General features: G+C 36.2%; 1 protein-coding gene across 1 annotated transcript in view; it reads right to left on the bottom strand.

The window, feature by feature from the left end:
* Positions 1–398: 398 nt before the first annotated feature.
* Col25a1 (collagen type XXV alpha 1 chain) overlaps positions 399–18,110 on the bottom strand; it is a 468,385-nt gene continuing 450,673 nt past the window's right edge. Inside the window, exons 32-36 of the mRNA XM_058583779.1 lie at positions 17,954–18,007; positions 14,734–14,787; positions 11,175–11,261; positions 8,829–8,867; positions 399–5,233 (exon numbers count right to left, since the gene is read on the bottom strand). Of these exons, the coding sequence (XP_058439762.1) occupies positions 5,231–5,233; positions 8,829–8,867; positions 11,175–11,261; positions 14,734–14,787; positions 17,954–18,007 (237 nt within the window). The 3' untranslated portion in view covers positions 399–5,230. The remainder of the gene's footprint in view (positions 5,234–8,828; positions 8,868–11,174; positions 11,262–14,733; positions 14,788–17,953; positions 18,008–18,110) is intronic.

Below are 18,110 nucleotides of genomic sequence, written 5' to 3'. Positions count from 1 at the left end.
GACACGTGTGACAGCAGAGTGTCTGAGGGTCGCAGTGTTTTCTGGTTCTCTGAACTTAACGCCAATGGTAAGATCAGGAAAGATTAGTAGTGGAAGGTGCTTTCATTTGAGACTTGCAAATAATTGGTGGCTGGGTGGAGGCATTTAGTCAACCATCATTCACTAAGTAGCTATTAAGTGATTATTATAATCTACCTTCTAATCTCACAGTATGACTAATTTGATGGGGTGGAGAAAAGAGACAACTGAGTGTAAAGTCAGTCAATTCACCAAGATAGGAAATTCTGGAAGAAAAGTGAATTTGGAGGGGAAATCTCAATTTGAAAACATTACTTAAAAACCCAGAAATTACTAGTTCTTAAAGACCACCATAATTAGGCATGTGTACGTAGTTGAATGGTGGTGGTATGATATTGTAGAAAAGCAGAATAAAATTCTGTGTGGATTGTGTTGGAATCAAAGAAAACAGGCCAGGGTTGTCATGAATATCAATAAAGCTTTATAACAATACAATTCATTATCATTGTTTGGATTAATATGTAATAATTACACACTTTTTACATTATGAAAATAAGTCATAAATAGTGTAAAAATAATTCTGAAGATCAACTTCTCACAAACTAAGAACCCTGAAACAAGTTTAAAAAGCAAATAAAAAACAAAGTAGAAACTGAACAATTCTCTGAAACAATGCAATTATCTCCAAACTGCAAGTCGAAAACTTTGTGTCTTTTGCTTCAATAATGTCAGCTGGAGAAATTACAATGAAACTGAAATAAAAAAGCAAACGGGGAGAATTCAACCTTTCAAATATTTACATTAGTGAGATAATCAGGTCTGTGCCATATTTACAGTGATAAGACACAACACATTCTTAAAATAATCAATCACATGAGACTGGCCCATGAAACATTCAAAAAATGCAATGTAATGTTTGCCAATTTTTTTTTTTCATTTTCCTCTTATTTTGTGTTTATGTGAGTTTTTGGCAATATAAAAATAGCTGCACATATAGATGAACTTTAAAATGTAAAAAACACAAATAAAAATATAATATTTCCTAAAGAAAAATAAGATACATACATCTTTTAAAAATGTCAAGTTGAATGAAACATTTACAACAGTATAAAGAATATTCACATAAATGTCAACAATATGTAAGACATTCTTTTGTGAATCCAACTCATTAATTTTTCTGAGATATGAGAGAATATCAACTGCATTTTGAGAAACGTTGGTAGTCTGTCAATAAATCAAACATCAAACATAACAGGTCAGGTTGAAAAAGTCTTCCTTTTCCCCAAGAACAGTTCCATCAATAAGCAGCATAGATAATTTATTCTCTTAAATGTATTTTTAATGAAAATGCCATTAATATGTTTATTGGTATTGGATTGGCAAAAAACTAAATCTACTAAAACTTCAAGTTAGAGGAGCATTTCTGTTCTGGCATATAACAAATCTAGCCAATATGAAGACACGTTAGGGGAAAATGGGAAGGAGTATGGACTGAAGGTCTTTATATTCTAAAATAATTCAGCAGAATCATGATTGGTTAAGCATGTTTAGGACGTGTGATTTTTTTGACAGGTTGTATCACATGTGATTTCTTCTTTTTGGAAAGATAATGTTCCTAGTGGACCTTGACTTCCTAGAGATAGCAGGGTTTTTATTTGTTGAAGTTAGAAAATTCTATTTTTAGTAGTATTAAATATTAATATAATTTGATTATCAAGAAATAGAGGAAAAACAAGGTTTCAAATAGGTAAAGCTATGCTGATTTGATCATTTTCCAAACACACACATTGTGGACAAAGGACATGTAGTATAAACTACAGGATGCATAAATTCTTGTCCCATTAGAACATCATATGCACAAACTGCAAATTCAAAAATAATACCTTTCTATTGGTACAAATGAAAGGCATTCTAATGTTCTCTATAAACTCAGATGATAAAGAAAACTCCTCCAGGCCTGCTGTTGAAAATGCAAAGTGAAAACTGGAAGAGGAGTGTAGGCGTATTCATGCAACCGCGTGGAGTGTACAGACTCCTCTATCACTGATTGTATCAAGTTTCATCAAATTATATAAGTTGAAAAGATGAGTCAGTGAAAAAGAACAAAAATTGATAAAGGCACAGTATGTATAAAATTAACATGAAACAAAGGGACCCATGATCCAAGTAAAAACACATTATCTATAGGCACACTTTACATTTAAGAGAGGATGGTCATTGAACCATAATTAGAGCAAATTCATGAATTTTAAAAGTAAAATCACACACTGAGTTTAGGAATGCTAATAATCAGAGAAATGAAATTATCCATAGTAGAGTTGCACTGTCCATAAAGAAAGAATAAAATACATTAGCACCAGCCAATGTGAATGGAAAAGTTTTAAAGCTAAAACACGACAATTTGCATCTTTTAAAGATGTTTTCTCAGAAGTAAACTTTGATTTATTTCCAATGTGTCTTTCATATATTTTTCTCAATCCTCTATCCAATAATATAAATTAAAAGAAATATTTAAGAAAGATGTTTATCAACATATATCAACAATCATGATTATTCATTTGGAAGTTATCTGAAGACTCCCTGTATTGATGACAAAATGGATGCATGAACATACTTTAATAATGCAAAACTTTCAGATCATCTACGGTGTTTAAGACCTCGCAATTCCACTGAATCAGGAGGAGTGACATCATCCCATTGTTTTTCCCAAGGTAATAAATGAAATGTAAGTTTACAACTTCCTTTAATCATGGAATAAGTTGATGCTGTCAAATCACTTAACTCAAAATCAAAAAACTCAATATACACACAGGACAGCCCCGTATTCCTTAAAGGGCCAAGTTCTAAAACTTTGTTTATATGTGAAATGCTTCTCTTTTGATGTCGAGGTATTCTTATCTGAAGCTGTGTAAGTTTTAGGTAGTGATCTCAATACCTCTTTCTACTAGAAGAACAGAAAGAAGGATAGAAATATAACTACCAGACTTTTTTTCAAGATGTTAGTTGGTTTTTCTAAACAGAATGTAGTTCCACTCCAGTTCACTTTTCCCAAACCATTTAAGACGAATCATTTCAGACGTTGAACAATAACTTATCCTACCTATGCCATATGAGGCACTCTATTATTTTCAAAATGCTAAGTTGGCTTGGGGTGTGGAATGTTACAAGAAATACTACCAAGTAGACTAATCTAATAGTTTAAACATGTCTTTAACCTTGGAAACAAGATAAATTAATTTAAAAAGACACCATTTTGAATCATTCAAATCAGCAATGAGCAAATTTCCCCTCCGGTGGTTTAAAAATAAAAACCACAAAAAAAAAAAAAAAAAACTTATTCACAAAACTAGAAATTTCCCAACGAAATGGCATTGAATCCTTGAAGGAAATTAAAATCTCTACTGAGCTAACAGGTGACTACTATCAACAATGTTTCTCCTCATGTAACCTTTCCACTTAAGCCACTTCAAAACATGCCACCAACTTCTTACTGTGCAAAGAAGTGCTCAGTCTAATATGGTTAGGTAATCTTTGAGCAAGTAGATGAAAACATACTTATGGCAACTGTATTTCACAGCTTTTTGAGAACTTGGGTTTGGTCTGTGAATAAGAAACATTAAAAATATTAAAAAGAAAGAAATCTATAGAAAAAACAATCATAAGAAATAGAAGTGAGCTAATGCTCTAAAATCTTGTCTATCAACTGATAATTTGTTACATTCATCATGTAAAAAAAAGTCAAAAAATACTGAAAAAAAATGCTTAACTTTCATGCTTTACAATGATTAAACTGAAATCGAAGTTGCTTTTCTCTTCAGTTATCTAAAACGAGAAAGATGTCATTTTGAGTGTTGGCACCAAATTATGATTTGATGACTTTTCTTAAAAATATTGCTTGTGACAGACGTGACAAAAACTGAAACAAATATTTTCTAAATATTCCTGGGACTAAAAATGAAACCCAAAAAATATTTTAAAAAGAATGGAAAATATCTATTTGTTTCTAGAACTTGTAGAAAATGTTTGGTATGGCTGGATCTTGGAAGGAAAGAAAGCTCTCACATCAACTTTGGTAGAGATTGTACCGGTGAGCTCCTCTGCACCTCCAGGAGAGGGCATTTTGGCTGCCCCTTCTTGGGACATGGTACTTCTTCAGCAATCTGGGCTTAGATGCAATGTACACACCCATTGTCCTCAGGAACAGGGACTGCCATTCCAAGGATCTCCTGTGGCAAAAGAAGTGCTGCATGGCTCTTTCTCCAAAATCACCCAGATTAACACTCACTGGAATTCAATTTATTAGAAAAAAAAAAAAGTCTGCTGTTCTGGGTGTTCGCATTTGTAAACCTCTTTCCTACTTGGTCACATGAGAGATGGCGCAGGATGCTGAACCGGTCCTCTTCCCATGTCTTCACTGCCAAGAGCAGCACCAGGAAAACCCGCGGCAGCAATCAGCTCACCCCCTTGGTATTTCAGCCAAGGTGGCCCCATGAGCTCACAATACTGGAAGCTGGAGATCTGCAGCTGGGACTGCAACTCCCTCAAAATGATAGACCAATTGTGTGCTTTCCACCAACTTATCTCTTTTTGGCAATAAGCCATGGTGTAACCCCCTTGAGATGACAAAAGGAATAAAAGCTCAGATGTAATCAAAGGACTCATAAAGCAGCATGCTAGCATCTGAATTTGCACAAGGACAGGCAGGTTTGGCACACAATCATGCTTTTTTAGTCAGTTTCAGTAGGTGGTGTGGGCACGAATCATTGCTAACAGGGAAGGTGACTGGGGATGTGATAGCAAACTCCAAAGTCAGTCAGTATGGTACATGTTCATAGACTTGAGTCCATATTTGGTCACAATTTCATTGTAAACTATGTCATGGCACTTTTTGTCCATGCAATTCACAAGCCCAAAGTAAGAAAATAGCAAGAACGACCATTCTCTATCACAGATGTCCATATAAATACATATCTTCACATAAGATAAAGAGATACTGATCTAGATTTCTTTGCAGACTTCTCACTGGTTTCATAAATTGCCCAATTTCAGATGTAAGTGGAATAGAGATGGACATGTGTACTACTGCGGACAGGAAGAAGCAGCTCTATGTAAACATATCTCAGACTTGTAAAATCTGCAATTCTGTTTTCAACTATAAATATAGAAAGTGGACCATTATATACACAACTTCATGCTTGGAAGGTTAGATTCATCACTGCAGAAAAACAGACAATAAAAAAAGACAAATACATGGCATTAGTAGTCTTGGATAACAATTCCAAATTAACATTTAAGAAAGCTGGTAGAACCTTGACTACAGTGTTTATCAATGCGCTAATGGAGCACATGGTGTGTGTCCCGGATCTAACTTTCTGAACTCCAGAATATTACAAATTCCATATTAAATTCAACCCCTGTTTTCCTTTACCACTAAGAAATTTTTGATGTTTGTTTCGGTAACTGTTCTGGGAAAGCAGAAAATTTAGGATTTTATCACATAGGTAATTATTAAATTCCATTTTGTATTTTGTGCCTTTACATAACCTTCCAGCATTAAAGTGGAAAAAGTTTAGGATTCTGACCTCAGTGATGCTGTTCACTTCACCCACACCTGTCTATGTATAATGGTACATAGGCCTACTATTCTAGGTTGTGTTTTCCTTTGGCTCTCTCTGTCTTGCTGGAATGTTGGGCAAGGAGGACCTTCCTGCTCTCAGGGCTCAAGCTGTATGACAGGTTCCATTGTGATGTCCTAAGACACCGCAGAGCCCAGGCCCCTCTTTCTGAGCAGCCATTATTTGAAGATATTCCTAGAATAGAAATAAGATCTGAGAGTCTGAGGAGCAGTGTTGAGATGTGATTTCATAAGGAAGTTCTGGGAGACTTCCTTGACATTGACCCAAAGAAAAATTGGAAAAGTAAAATGCAGAGGAAAGTGAAATGATAGCAGTCTCTTTATGCAGCTCCATAGGCATGAGGCGTCTTTCAGCTTATTCATTAACAACATTTACTTTTCTAAGAAACACAGATGCTCTACTAGGTGTGCATAGCAGGTTGTGTGCTCTCTGACTTTGAGAGATGCTATTCACTTTGCTTATGCACACCATCCTATCAATGCCCAAAACTCTTGTCTATAGGAAGCATTCTTTTCTCCAAACTCACTTTTCTCAGATTTCAAATTTGATGCAAGTTTGGGTACCCAAACCAATGTATTGCAAATAAATTTACAGAATTTTAAAGATTCTTTTTTTTTTCAGGGTTTAAAACTTCACTTAAAAAAACACCTCTTACTTGCTGTTAAAAAGATTCTGTTAACCCTACCTGGAAAAGTTAAGTTCAGTGAAGTATTAAATCAGATGAAGCACAGGGCTAGAGGTATTTCTCCTAGTGAGTAGTTTCCAACCTATGAATGATGATGGATGATGATAAGCTTAATAGCCTCTTAATACATTCTGCTATTTACTCACTATACAAATAACACTTGGACTAATGCATTATACTTCAGTTCTAGCTTAGCAACTCTTTCTGTGTTGATAAATTTAGAAAACTGAACTATATCCAGAAAGAAAAGCAATTTGAGCAAAGATCAAATAGTTCTGCATTAAAAAACACTGAACGTGGCATGCCAAGAAAACTTGTTAGTCACAGTGATTTACACTGCTGCCACAATCTGAATTTTAAGTCACACAGACATTTGCCAGTGTGTTTACAGTCTAATAAACACAACAGTGTTTATGAGGGTATCCCACAGAAAATAGGACTTGGTGAACACCCTCGACTGGACTTATTTTTAAAATATCACTTAAAAATTATTGGACTTGACTATTTGAGATAGCTGAGTTAACCACATAAGAAATTTGAGAACATTCCACTTCTCTAATTTTTTCTTTTTGGTGGAGAGGGTTGAAGGAGGTTGGTCAGAGTGGACTTGCATGAGTATGTTTTGGGGTGGGGAGTTAAGCAATACTGAAGTTTTTTCACTGAGATTTTTTTTCTTTGTGTAATAGATTAATAAAATACTTAATCGTATGTAGGATATAGTCAGTGTCTTATGGAAAAATGTGTTTTTCCAGGGAGACTTCTGATTTTCTAACACCAGTCATCTTATTAGCACGTGTTTCATTTCATGAACCCAAATGATGATGAGGCCTTTGACTCTTGCCATTACTTTTGTGCCTTCACAAGAAAGGAAGGGCTTCAAAAGACAGCCACAAACCAATAGTGACCCCAAACTCTGAAGCTGGATAAAGAAATCGGTTTGCATGCATACATAGTGACTAAGGGCAGCCGTATGAAGAGGGTAGAATAAACGGATGCCTCTCCCTCTAAGTGTACTAATGACTGGATTAAAAAATCATTATATTATTGGATTACAGGGCAAAGGTTAGAAAGCAAATAGTGATTCCAGCACAGGATGGTATTGCCGATTGTGTGAACAGGGCTTTTGGTGGCCAGAGGATAGATTTCTTAGGTGAAGAAGAGGTCCATGTCCTGAGACCCACCTGACCTCAGAAGTGATCCAACTAATTATCTGACAGGATGAAAGTGGAGTATGAGAAGCTACTAAATAAATGACACTATTGAGAGGTTTTTCTTTCCCTGGCCAAGTAGGTGAAACTCTCTAAGAAAGACAGTGCACAGGTTTCCTCAGTGGTGGAACTGCTAACAGGAGAGGCAACCAAGAGTCAAGTGTCTCCTCATGTTTCTGTAATCCTACATAGTTTTGTTAACTTACATAATTCTTCCAATGTTATCTAATTTTAAAATTTTTTTACATAATTTTCCCAATTTTTGTTTTGTAATTGTACATAATTTTGTCAATGAAGCATGCCTGTCCCAAAATACCAACTGAGCTATAAAGTGTTGGAGAAAAAATCTAAAAATGATCAAAGCAGCTCTTATACTGCCCCAAGATCATTTTCACTTTAATGGGCTCCCTCGGTCCTTCAGTAGCACACCATCCTTTATAACTGAGTTCACACAATTACTAGGTGAAGACTTGGTATTTCCTGAGAAGCACAGCATATGCTGCTCTTTTTTGGCTTCAGGTTTTGCTGTTGTTTTCTACTCTCTAACCTCTAAATTCTGTGTCTGGAGAGCTAGACATACCAGTTCTGTGCTCTGAGAAGTTCCTTCACCTCTCTAAATTTGTTTCATTAGTAGGTTACCGCACGGATTAAATGAAATGATTCCCCCCCATGTGAGAGTGCCTATGGCACAGCCATTGTATACAGAACATCCTCTATATAGGACATGGTCCTGCTATATAGGACATGAGTATGCAGTGACTAAAGGCAGCCACATGAAAAGGCTAGAATAAGCTGATGCAGGAAGGGTGCCAATTGAATCAGGTTCTCCTAGATAAATCAAGGCATCACTGAAAAAAAAAATAGTGTATATTTTCTGCTTTCTCAGCTTTGTGACTAATATTGACAGGGTTCTACCATATATTGTCATATTGGTCTAAGTAACTGAATATAAGTAGAAAAAGAATCACAATTGGAGATTATGCTGAACAATAGAGGACAAAGAATTTGACCAGCAAACCATTAAGACCCACTGCCCCTTTCCATTCCAAACAAAGGATCAAGTCGGGAAGGTTTCGAGGTTTCAAATTATGATGTTTGTGAAGAACTGTTTTCACACATCAGCTTAGAAAGAAATCGGCAATAAGTACATTCATCAAGATATTGTGAAGCCGGAATCATTCATGAGTGTCAAATGCAAAAGATCTGTTCTGAATGAAAAGGGCCAGGCCAGGTCAAGAGAAAGGAGAGTACTTCCTTTAGAAATCATTCCATGACACCTACCTTTTGCCAACAGCCAGGCATGGGTAATCCATCTGGGCCCTGTTTTAAAAAGAAAAAGAATTCCTCAGACTCCTCAAAAATGATCGAACTTCATAGTTCACATGCCCACGGGCTTAAAAAATAAAAAAGATTTCTGTTAGGTGGCTTTAGTCATAGCCATCTTTTACTAATTACTATCTCCCTATATATTAAATTTTTTTCCAGTGAGAACATGTTTTAAAAATACATAAATTATAGAAAAAGCTATTCCTAATGTTGGAGAAGAAATTTACAAAGCATGGTGGTCTTAGGATCTACTCAGTTTATATCTTTAGATAAGAAATCTGTACTATATCTCCTCATTTCATTTAAAGACATTCACAATTATCTTTATTAAGTAAATCAAAAAATATCTTCTCTTTCTGGTCACTATGGACTCTGGTTGAATTCATGATAATGATAAATAATCAATGATAAACCATTTCTATCTGAAGTTTATAGCTCTTCACATGTCAATAACTTTTCATATTCCTGTACTGAAAATAGATATTGCAAGACATAATTACAGGACAGGCAGCCTCGAGGTAGATTTTATAGTAAAGTGTTATTTATGACATTCATCTATTTCTCTATTTAAATTCTTCAGAAGTCAGTTAACATTCTGAATAAGAGATGGGGTTCCTAAATGTTGCAAAATTTATTATTACTTAAAGTGTCAGCATTCTTCAGATACAAATGATATCAATGAGACAGAAAAAGTTGACATAGTATGAAGGCATGCTCATATTTTTCTACAATAAAGTGGTTATAAAATACAACTTATCAATACCAAGCAAACAAAAATAAGACTAGGCACTTCATATTGAGATTTTATAACTGGAATTATTGCCCAAATAACTTTGTTTTCTATTCATACAACCTCTTAAAAGGCTTGAGAAACATGAATTTACCTTTAAAGAATCATGCTTGGAACCGAAGACTCATAAGAACATGCAGCTCAAGAATAACATAACCATACATTTTTTCTTTTTACTTTACAAAAATATATTCTTATTGTCTAAAGGTATAAAAATGTTGAAATAGCTTTATAAAATATTTGGGAAAAGTTGGTAATGCCAGATTGGTACAAGGAGAAGGATAAACCAGTAGAATTTTAGATTTTAGTATAAGGAAGATTTTGAGTTCATGCCAATGGAGAGAAGGGAGTTCTGTCTACTTTAGGAAAGTGAGTTTCAAAAGGAGAGACCATTAAGTTGAAAAGGTTACGTGACAAAGAAGAGGGTTTGGGCTGCAGACTATTATCTTTGTAATCTCAGAAGTTTGGGTTTCTTCCACATGGTCTCATAACTGCATTCCCTCAAATTGGTTAACTCTTGACCATAGAAGCTTTAAATCTGTAGTTTGGTTTTATTTATGGCCTGATAAAAATTTTGTGGAAGAGACAAAAATATCTTCATTTCTTTTAGAGAAAAAGAAAAAAAAAAGTTAAAATGAGGGGTAAAACCAAAAGTTATGGCCTAACAGTGCCCTCTGCATCAAATATTTTTTTCTAACTTAATCTTTAAATATTTATTGAATAAATTAATATTTTAAAGAACACAGATACGGTAGTCATGTCAGTGGTGAGATTAATTTGCATTCACTGATAACTCATGCTTTGCTCTTCCCTCTGCAGTTTCAGAAGGAGCCTGTTCATGCACATGCATGTAGTATGTTTATCATGTAAAGCTTGCTCTAGAAAGAACCACTTTACACTGATAGAGATGAATACGTAATCAACAAAGGAACTGCATGCAGGGTGGTAGGAAAGAGAAATACTGTACCAATTGGCAAGGGGCATCCAGCCCATCCAGGCCAGGCTGGCCTGGCTCCCCTTTTTCCCCCTTAACGCCTCGGAATCCCTGTTTGTGAAGATTAACTCATAATGTTACTAACGCAAGAATTCACTTAAGCACAGATTCTGCTCAAGAAATAACTAGAACAATAAAAGCCTGGGAGAGGAGCAACCTGGAAGGGAAAAGTAACATCCAGGGAAGTTGAACAAAGTAACATGGCACTGGGCATAGTCCCATAACAAGGGCTCGTCTTAAAACAGTGACCTTCTCTCCTGAGGGGTGAGCAATAGCACAGGCTCCTCTTCAGAGCCTATAGTCAGATTCCAGCTGTACAAGAAATACTTGAGATTAAAGAAGCCAGGTAGAGCTTGTGGCCAGAGACAAGATGTGGGAACATACCAAGATGGTCTGAGATGCTTCTTAGCATCTAAAAGTCCATGTTAAATGAGGCTACTGCTCCCTCCAGCTTGCTCTTCTCCCGTGTCATCCCCTCACACAAGCCACCTGGAGACAGTTCATGAGTCAGACATACCAACGGGCAGGGTGCATCTAATCCAGGAGCACCCTGTTCTCCTTTCTCCCCTTTAGGCCCCTTTTTGCCTTTCTTTCCCTTTTCCCCCTGTGGATACAAGGGTTTAAATAAAAGACAGGTTTTATTTGGGAGGGAAATAAAGGTGATTCAAAATATGGCTTAGCCAAGAAAAATCTGGAAGGGCATTTACCACTGTTTTCTGGTTTAGATAAAGCATATTATAATACATAACATACCTGGAGAGCGACAGTGGACTCCGGCAAACAGTCTGAGGGATTTTAAGATAACTCAAAAGATGGCAGGAGACCCCAAAGGCTCACATATCAGCAAGGCAGATCAGTGCCAACTCCCACCACCATGCCACAGTCATTGTGAATTAGGGGTTTGTGCCATGGATCTATGGAGGATGACAGATACCAATTGTATTGAAGCCAGTGGGGTAGGTAGAGTTCGGGGGAATAATGGATACTGCACCCCATTTTCAATACCTGTCAACTTTCTTCCTTTCAAATCCTCTAATAGTTGAAAGCTGCATTGAGCCAGAGGAAAAGGAAAAAAATATCAGCAGCTTCTACCTTGTTGAAATGTATCCAATCTTATTTTCTGAAGCTTTGATCAAAAAATTCAATGTATTAAAAATATACTTTTATTTCTTTTAAGCTTTTTTTTTTTTTTTAAGAAAACCAAAACAAAGACTTTTATTAAGCCAGGTAAACAAATGTTCAAAGTACTAATTCTTTTCATGGATGCCAATTGTAGAAGCAAGTTTCTGTAAACCTAGGGATCTTCTTTAATTTTCACTGATCTCATACTAGATATTCACAATGGTAAATGAGTTTCCAGCTTAATCGCAAGGTAATGAAAGCCCCCCCAAATTCTGTTTGATGGAGGAAAACTAGTTTGAACTTGGTAAAAATGAGGGAGGCAGGATAATTACATAGTGGGAATGTAGCCATGGAAATTAGTATTTAGGAATCAAGGTAAAGGTTGTGGGAAATCTGCATGGATCACAGGAATGGAGGAATTAAGGAAAGGAGGCAAAAGGAGGAGAAGGAAGGAATGCACCTCAGCTGTTTCACATTAACATAAACATCTGTATATTTATGGACAGAATTGGTGCTCAATAGAATACAAAATACAATACGTATTTAAATTAGTACATTCATTCTGCAATCAGGATGGCAGTTGCAATAAAACTGAATAATCTCTGAAGCAAAACAACATGAATATTCAAAGGTGAAGAGACATACACAGAACAGAAACATGAGATATGCATTCAAATTAATACATTCATTCTGACAGACCAAGTGAAAACTCCTCATTCATCTCCTGTGTGCCAAAAAGATTGCATCAGAAGACTCAGAATCAAAAACATTTGGGTTTCTTGAATCTTGGGAAAGAGAGCAAAACTTTGTGTTTGGTTGATCGGGATAAGAGACAAAGTCGTGGAAGGCAGAGTGAGATGGAGCTGGGGTGATAGGAAGTCAGATGGGAGGGGCATTTGGAAGTAAGGTGTTGCTCCTTAGCAAATTACTTGAATGCCACAGCATAAAATTGATTTAAGCTTGTTTGCATGAGCTCTTTCCTCCCAGAAAGCAATGGGCTCCTCTTCAAGTAGGTGTGACTGAGACCAGGTGTGTTGGGTGTTAGTTTAGAACTCAGTTCTATTTGATTGGTAAATTAGCTCAGATTAACCACTCAAAAGAGTTGTCAGTATTGTTGTTGTGGTAGGCTAGGAGGTTCATTTTTTATTAATATTTTAGCAAATATCAAGCTCTATGGAAAAGAGACACTATTATACAAGGAATTATGTACAACAGTGATTTGAATTATGCACCACAAAACCATCTCTCATTGTGGAGATAAGCACATGGTAAGTGCTTGGTAATTTTTTATTCCTCATGTCAAAGTATGATATTCATAAATGTTCACATTTAGAATCTAATTTTCCTAAGTATAAAACTTCTAATCATGGAATCTGTATATAGAAATATGTTTGCATGGGTGATTAATATTCTGTAGCTTTGTGCTTTCATAATCTATCACATAGGTAATTTCTTTCTTTCTTTTGTGGTGTTGGGGATGGACTCCAGAGTCTCAAGCATGCTATTCAAGCTCTCTATCACTGAGCTACACCCCCAGCCCAATACTGAAAATCTCTTACTTATTTAAAAGATCCAAAAATTGAATACTATATGATGACATATTTTGACTGAATAAGATTTGGAGCTCATACAACACATTAGGTAAATATAGAATACATACATAAAATCTTTAAAACACCTCGTGCTGACAGTTTTCATGCACAATTTATCTCAAAACATTATAGTTGGCATTTGTAATGCAGAGTCAAATAACTTTTTTTGGTCTCACTTTCCTTGTCTGTGAAATGGGAAATAATAGCACCATTCTCAGGGTGTTCTGTGAGGACTAAAAGGCTGGTCACATGTAGAGCACCTGAGTGCTCAGTGCATATGACAACGGTGCTCTGGACGCCACTGCATGGCATCTCTTACCAATAGAAGGCTGACCAGTGCTTAAGGACTAAAGCATGCACAGCAGTCTGTGGATCCTTCTTTCTGTGACAAATCTCATTTGGCCTTGCTTTCCAGCAGCTGTGAACTTTACAGTTCAAGAGAATCCACTGGGGTTTGAAAACAATGTGTTAAATAGAATAATAGAATTAATCAGAGTGAATTAATGAGAAGCAGAATTCCTTTAAATTGGGATTGTGAAAGCCTAATTCCAGTTACTTTAATATTATAGATATGCTTTGTCTGATGTCAACCATTCTTAGATCAAATCAGGTCAAAGATTCAAGTCAAGTACAAACAGGGAAAGAATGAAGGAGAGGAAAGAAAAGAGGGTTTTTAGAATCCATAATCCAAACTTTTCTTTCCATCATAAACTGTCCTGCTTGGTAGTGGCCCCTATAAACTTGAGCTGATGGTCCTGAGATAGAGCCTCCATGCTCACCTCATAAAATATACCAATATCCTCATTTTCAAAAGCCACAGCAATCAGCTCTGAATCTGACAATGGCAAGTCCCGGTCTCTGTGTAATGGACTTAACTGTGGTTTATCCATCACACGGCTTGTCCTGTTTTTTGAATAAAAAAATTCAAGATACACAACATGTCTATTTCCTGGGAATGTCATAAAGACAAATGAGATGCTGGCTTTACAGGGTTATATGGGCTCAGCCAAAATACCATTGCAGGTTTGTGCTATGTAATTTTATTTTTATGAAACAGAAAAATTCAAACCCCCCTGGACATTTTTCAAAAAAACTGGTGTCAGGTAGTTGAAAGATTATAGCTTGGCTATCTGGGGATTAGACTTTTTTTCCTTCTATGCTAGACAGTGCCCTCATTTCTGGCTGGGTAGACTTCCTTATTCATCTTTGAAAACCTGATTTCTTAGATCAGGCGTCAGTGTGTTTTTGGAGCACAGGACTGAGTCGGAGGAAGCGGCTGATGGAGTCATACAGGCTGAGCGGCAAAGCAGACAGCAGCAGGAGCAGAATCACACAAGACACGGGTCAGGAGGGACAGGTCACCTTTTCTCCCTTTTCTCCTAGGTCACCCTTCTCGCCTCGTGGACCAGGGAAACCCTGGAGGATATAAAAGCAAAACCAAGAGGTCTATTGGTGTAGCAGTGGTAAAAATCACATTGTGGGAAATAAAAATCTTAGGATTCATTAATCTGAACTAAAAATAGCAAAAAATGACCTAACAATCTAACAACTTAGGTCAAATAACACTTAGATGCTAGAAATCTATTATTTCTATCTGTACACAACAGGTTTCTTGCTTCTTCTCCTAAGAAATGTAGCATAATAATTTCCATTCTGACTGGAGAGAAATGAAATCGCAGTATAGTGTTAATTTGCATTTCTCTAATTGCTAGAGATGCAAAATGATGATGTGGGGAAAAAGGCACATTCATACATTTCTGGTGCGACTACAAATTGGTGAAACCACTCTGGAAAGCAGTATGGAGATTCCTCAGGAACACTTGGAATGGAAACACCATTTGACCCAGTTATCCCACTCTTCAGTTTATACCCAAAGGACTTAAAGTCAGCATATTACAGTGACTCAGCCACATCAATGTTTATAGCAGCTCACTTCACAACAGCTAAGGTATGGAACCTTCAACAGATGAATGGAGAAGGAAATTACAGTATATATTCACAATGGAATAGTACTCAGCTATAAAAAATAATGAAATTATGTCATTTTGCCAGTAAATGGATAGAACTAGAGAATATCATGCTAAGTGAAATAAGTTAATCTCAAAAAACCAAAGGCCAAATGTTTTCTCTGATATGCAGATGCTAACTCACAATAAGTGGTGGGGAAGAACAGAACTACTTTAGATTAGACAAAGGGGAATGAAGGATGGGAGGGGGAATGGGAATAGGAAAGAGAGTAGAATGAATTGGACCTTACTATCATATGTGCATATATGATTACATGACCAATGTAATTCTACATCTTGTACAACCAGAAGAATAAAGTTATACTCCATATATGTATAATATGTCAAAATACATTCTAATGTCATGTATAACTAATAAAAACAAATTTTAAAAGTATTTTAAAAATTTAGCATGGAAAGAATATTGGCATAGTCATTCAGATGCTGGCAAGTTCACTAATTAGTGTAAGTTTGAGCAAATCACATACATCTGCTCTTTATTCCTTTGACTGTAAAAAGGATTAATGACTACCTGTCACATGGCTGTTGTGAATGTTAAATGAGAAGATATATGCAAAGTACAAGAATGATGCCTGCATATATCAGGTGCTCAATAAGCAGTCACAATAACTTTTGCTATTGTGTTTATTCACATAATAAGAATAAGCACTAATCATTTCTAGAAGCACTTATTTTTGACATTTTCTACTTTTATAAAATTATGTTGCCATCTGAGAAAAATAATAAATAGGTACTTAATGCTAAGAGGAAAAAATATTGCATGACAGCTTTGAGAATAAGCATATTATTCCATAAGGGTAGCATGGGAGAGGTATATTGATTTTTATGCATATTTTTTCCATAAATGGGTCATGCTGATGTTGAGTACCCTAAATTGGGAATGTATGGTGAAGTGTCACTATCTACTATCTATTATTCATTTTATACCAGGCAATTGTAATTTGCCTTTGTTTATCTCATGCAAACACTAGTGTATTCTATATTGCTGTCCACATGCACAGCAATATATGCTCTATGCATAGTTACATGCACAGAAAAAAATAACTATTCTTGCTATCCTCGATGATGGAGACCATCAGCATCTATTATCATAGGGAGATAGATGTTTGTTGTCTTTATTACTTACATCAAGACCAGGCTCTCCATCTTTCCCCTGCCAAAGAACCATAGTAGCTACATTAGTGTTCCTAAGTTTCATGAATAGGTTATTGTTTTACTTAAGGCTGCCTGGACATGCAACCATTTGTATTAGAACAATTATATCTGGAATGAGAAAAGGATTCTCTATTGATTAGTAATACAAATTTGTTCAAATCAAGGAAAGTGATTGTTAGTGTTGCAGTTAAGGGCCATGAAAGTCTCTTTCTGATTTTATATTGGGTTAAATAGATTGGCATTTTGCTAAAGTTTAAGGAGTGCTATCAAGTTATCAGTTCAAGAGTGAAGTCAAAAGCAAAAATACTGTTTAGTTGATTTCAAGGCATGCCAGCACTATTAGAGGATGAGAATCAATGCTACTTTAATTTGCTAATTTAGTAGTTAACTCAATGGGTGAAGAATGTGAAAACTTCTTATTGTTAAAATAGTTCTAATCTGGCCAAATGTACATCTTCTATATGAATGTTAACAGTGTAAAAGTCACAACTTAAACTGTTTTTAAGCAAACTTTGCAAATGAATGATTCCCAAGTATAAAAGGAGTCATCAGACTCTTAAATGCAAAGTTGAGAAATTCGCTCTCTTGGTGACAACCCTGGTGTGTCCCTCTGTGGATCCACCCAAAGTTCCCAGAAGCTGGTATGATTCCACTAATCAGATTTTGACATCTATCTCAAAATCAGTATCTGAAATAATCATAGGTTATTATTTCAGTTCACAAAAACTATGTGGAAGGTACACGGAGGTTAAAAACCTTAATACAATATATGCTGCTTCATTGCCCCACCCTACTGAATTAATTCTAATTACTGCAAAAAAGTAAACCCGAGGTCTCAATTTGGATTCTGTGAATTTTCTGGTAATAGCACACTATCAACATTCCATGTTCTGAAGACCATTTGTCCTTAGTAACTTTGATCACAAGTGTTCAGCTCACGGTAAATACCAATTTATTTTCAAGGATCATCTTTACTAGCAAGAGTGCTTTTAATCAATAACCTATAAAAATAAAGTGTGAAGAAGATCATTGTCAATGAAACTTCCACACCTGCTTTCAGAAAGTGACCTTTCAAGGAGGTGGCAGTTAGGAGCATCCAGTCAGGTGGCATAGGGAGGGCGTTATCTGACAGTTGGAATCCTGCTTTCAGGTTAGCAGTATTCATCCTACAGTCTGAGCCCTTCAGTCTTGTGAAATGCATGGTGTGTGTCTGTACAGGATGAGAGGGTGTGAGGCAAATGTAACCTCTCTGTGAAGAACACGGAATTATCTACATTTATGTAATTAGTGGAGTGGTTTTGCCTTTTCAATGTGATTAGTCTGCCCCACAAGGGGAGGGTTAACTGTGTCAGTGACAAGTCAGTCATGCAGAAGGCGGTGGCCGTGCACACTGAACTCACAGGCAGGCCATATGGTCCTCTGGGTCCAGGCTCTCCCATAGCTCCTTTTTCCCCCTAAAACACAAAGCAGAAAGTCCAAATCACACATGCACACCTTCATCCCCACACGGTCTCTTAAGGTCTATGTACCAAGCCTCAACCTAAAGTACGATCCTAC

Source organism: Marmota monax, unplaced genomic scaffold (genome assembly GCF_021218885.2).
Source record: "Marmota monax isolate L192 unplaced genomic scaffold, Marmota_monax_Labrador192_F-V1.1 WCK01_AAM20220418_F8-fsc00002, whole genome shotgun sequence".
Classification (NCBI taxonomy): Eukaryota; Metazoa; Chordata; class Mammalia; order Rodentia; family Sciuridae; genus Marmota; species Marmota monax.
The sequence above is the reverse complement of the archived record's forward strand: the minus strand, read 5'-3'. Positions and strand labels throughout refer to the sequence as shown.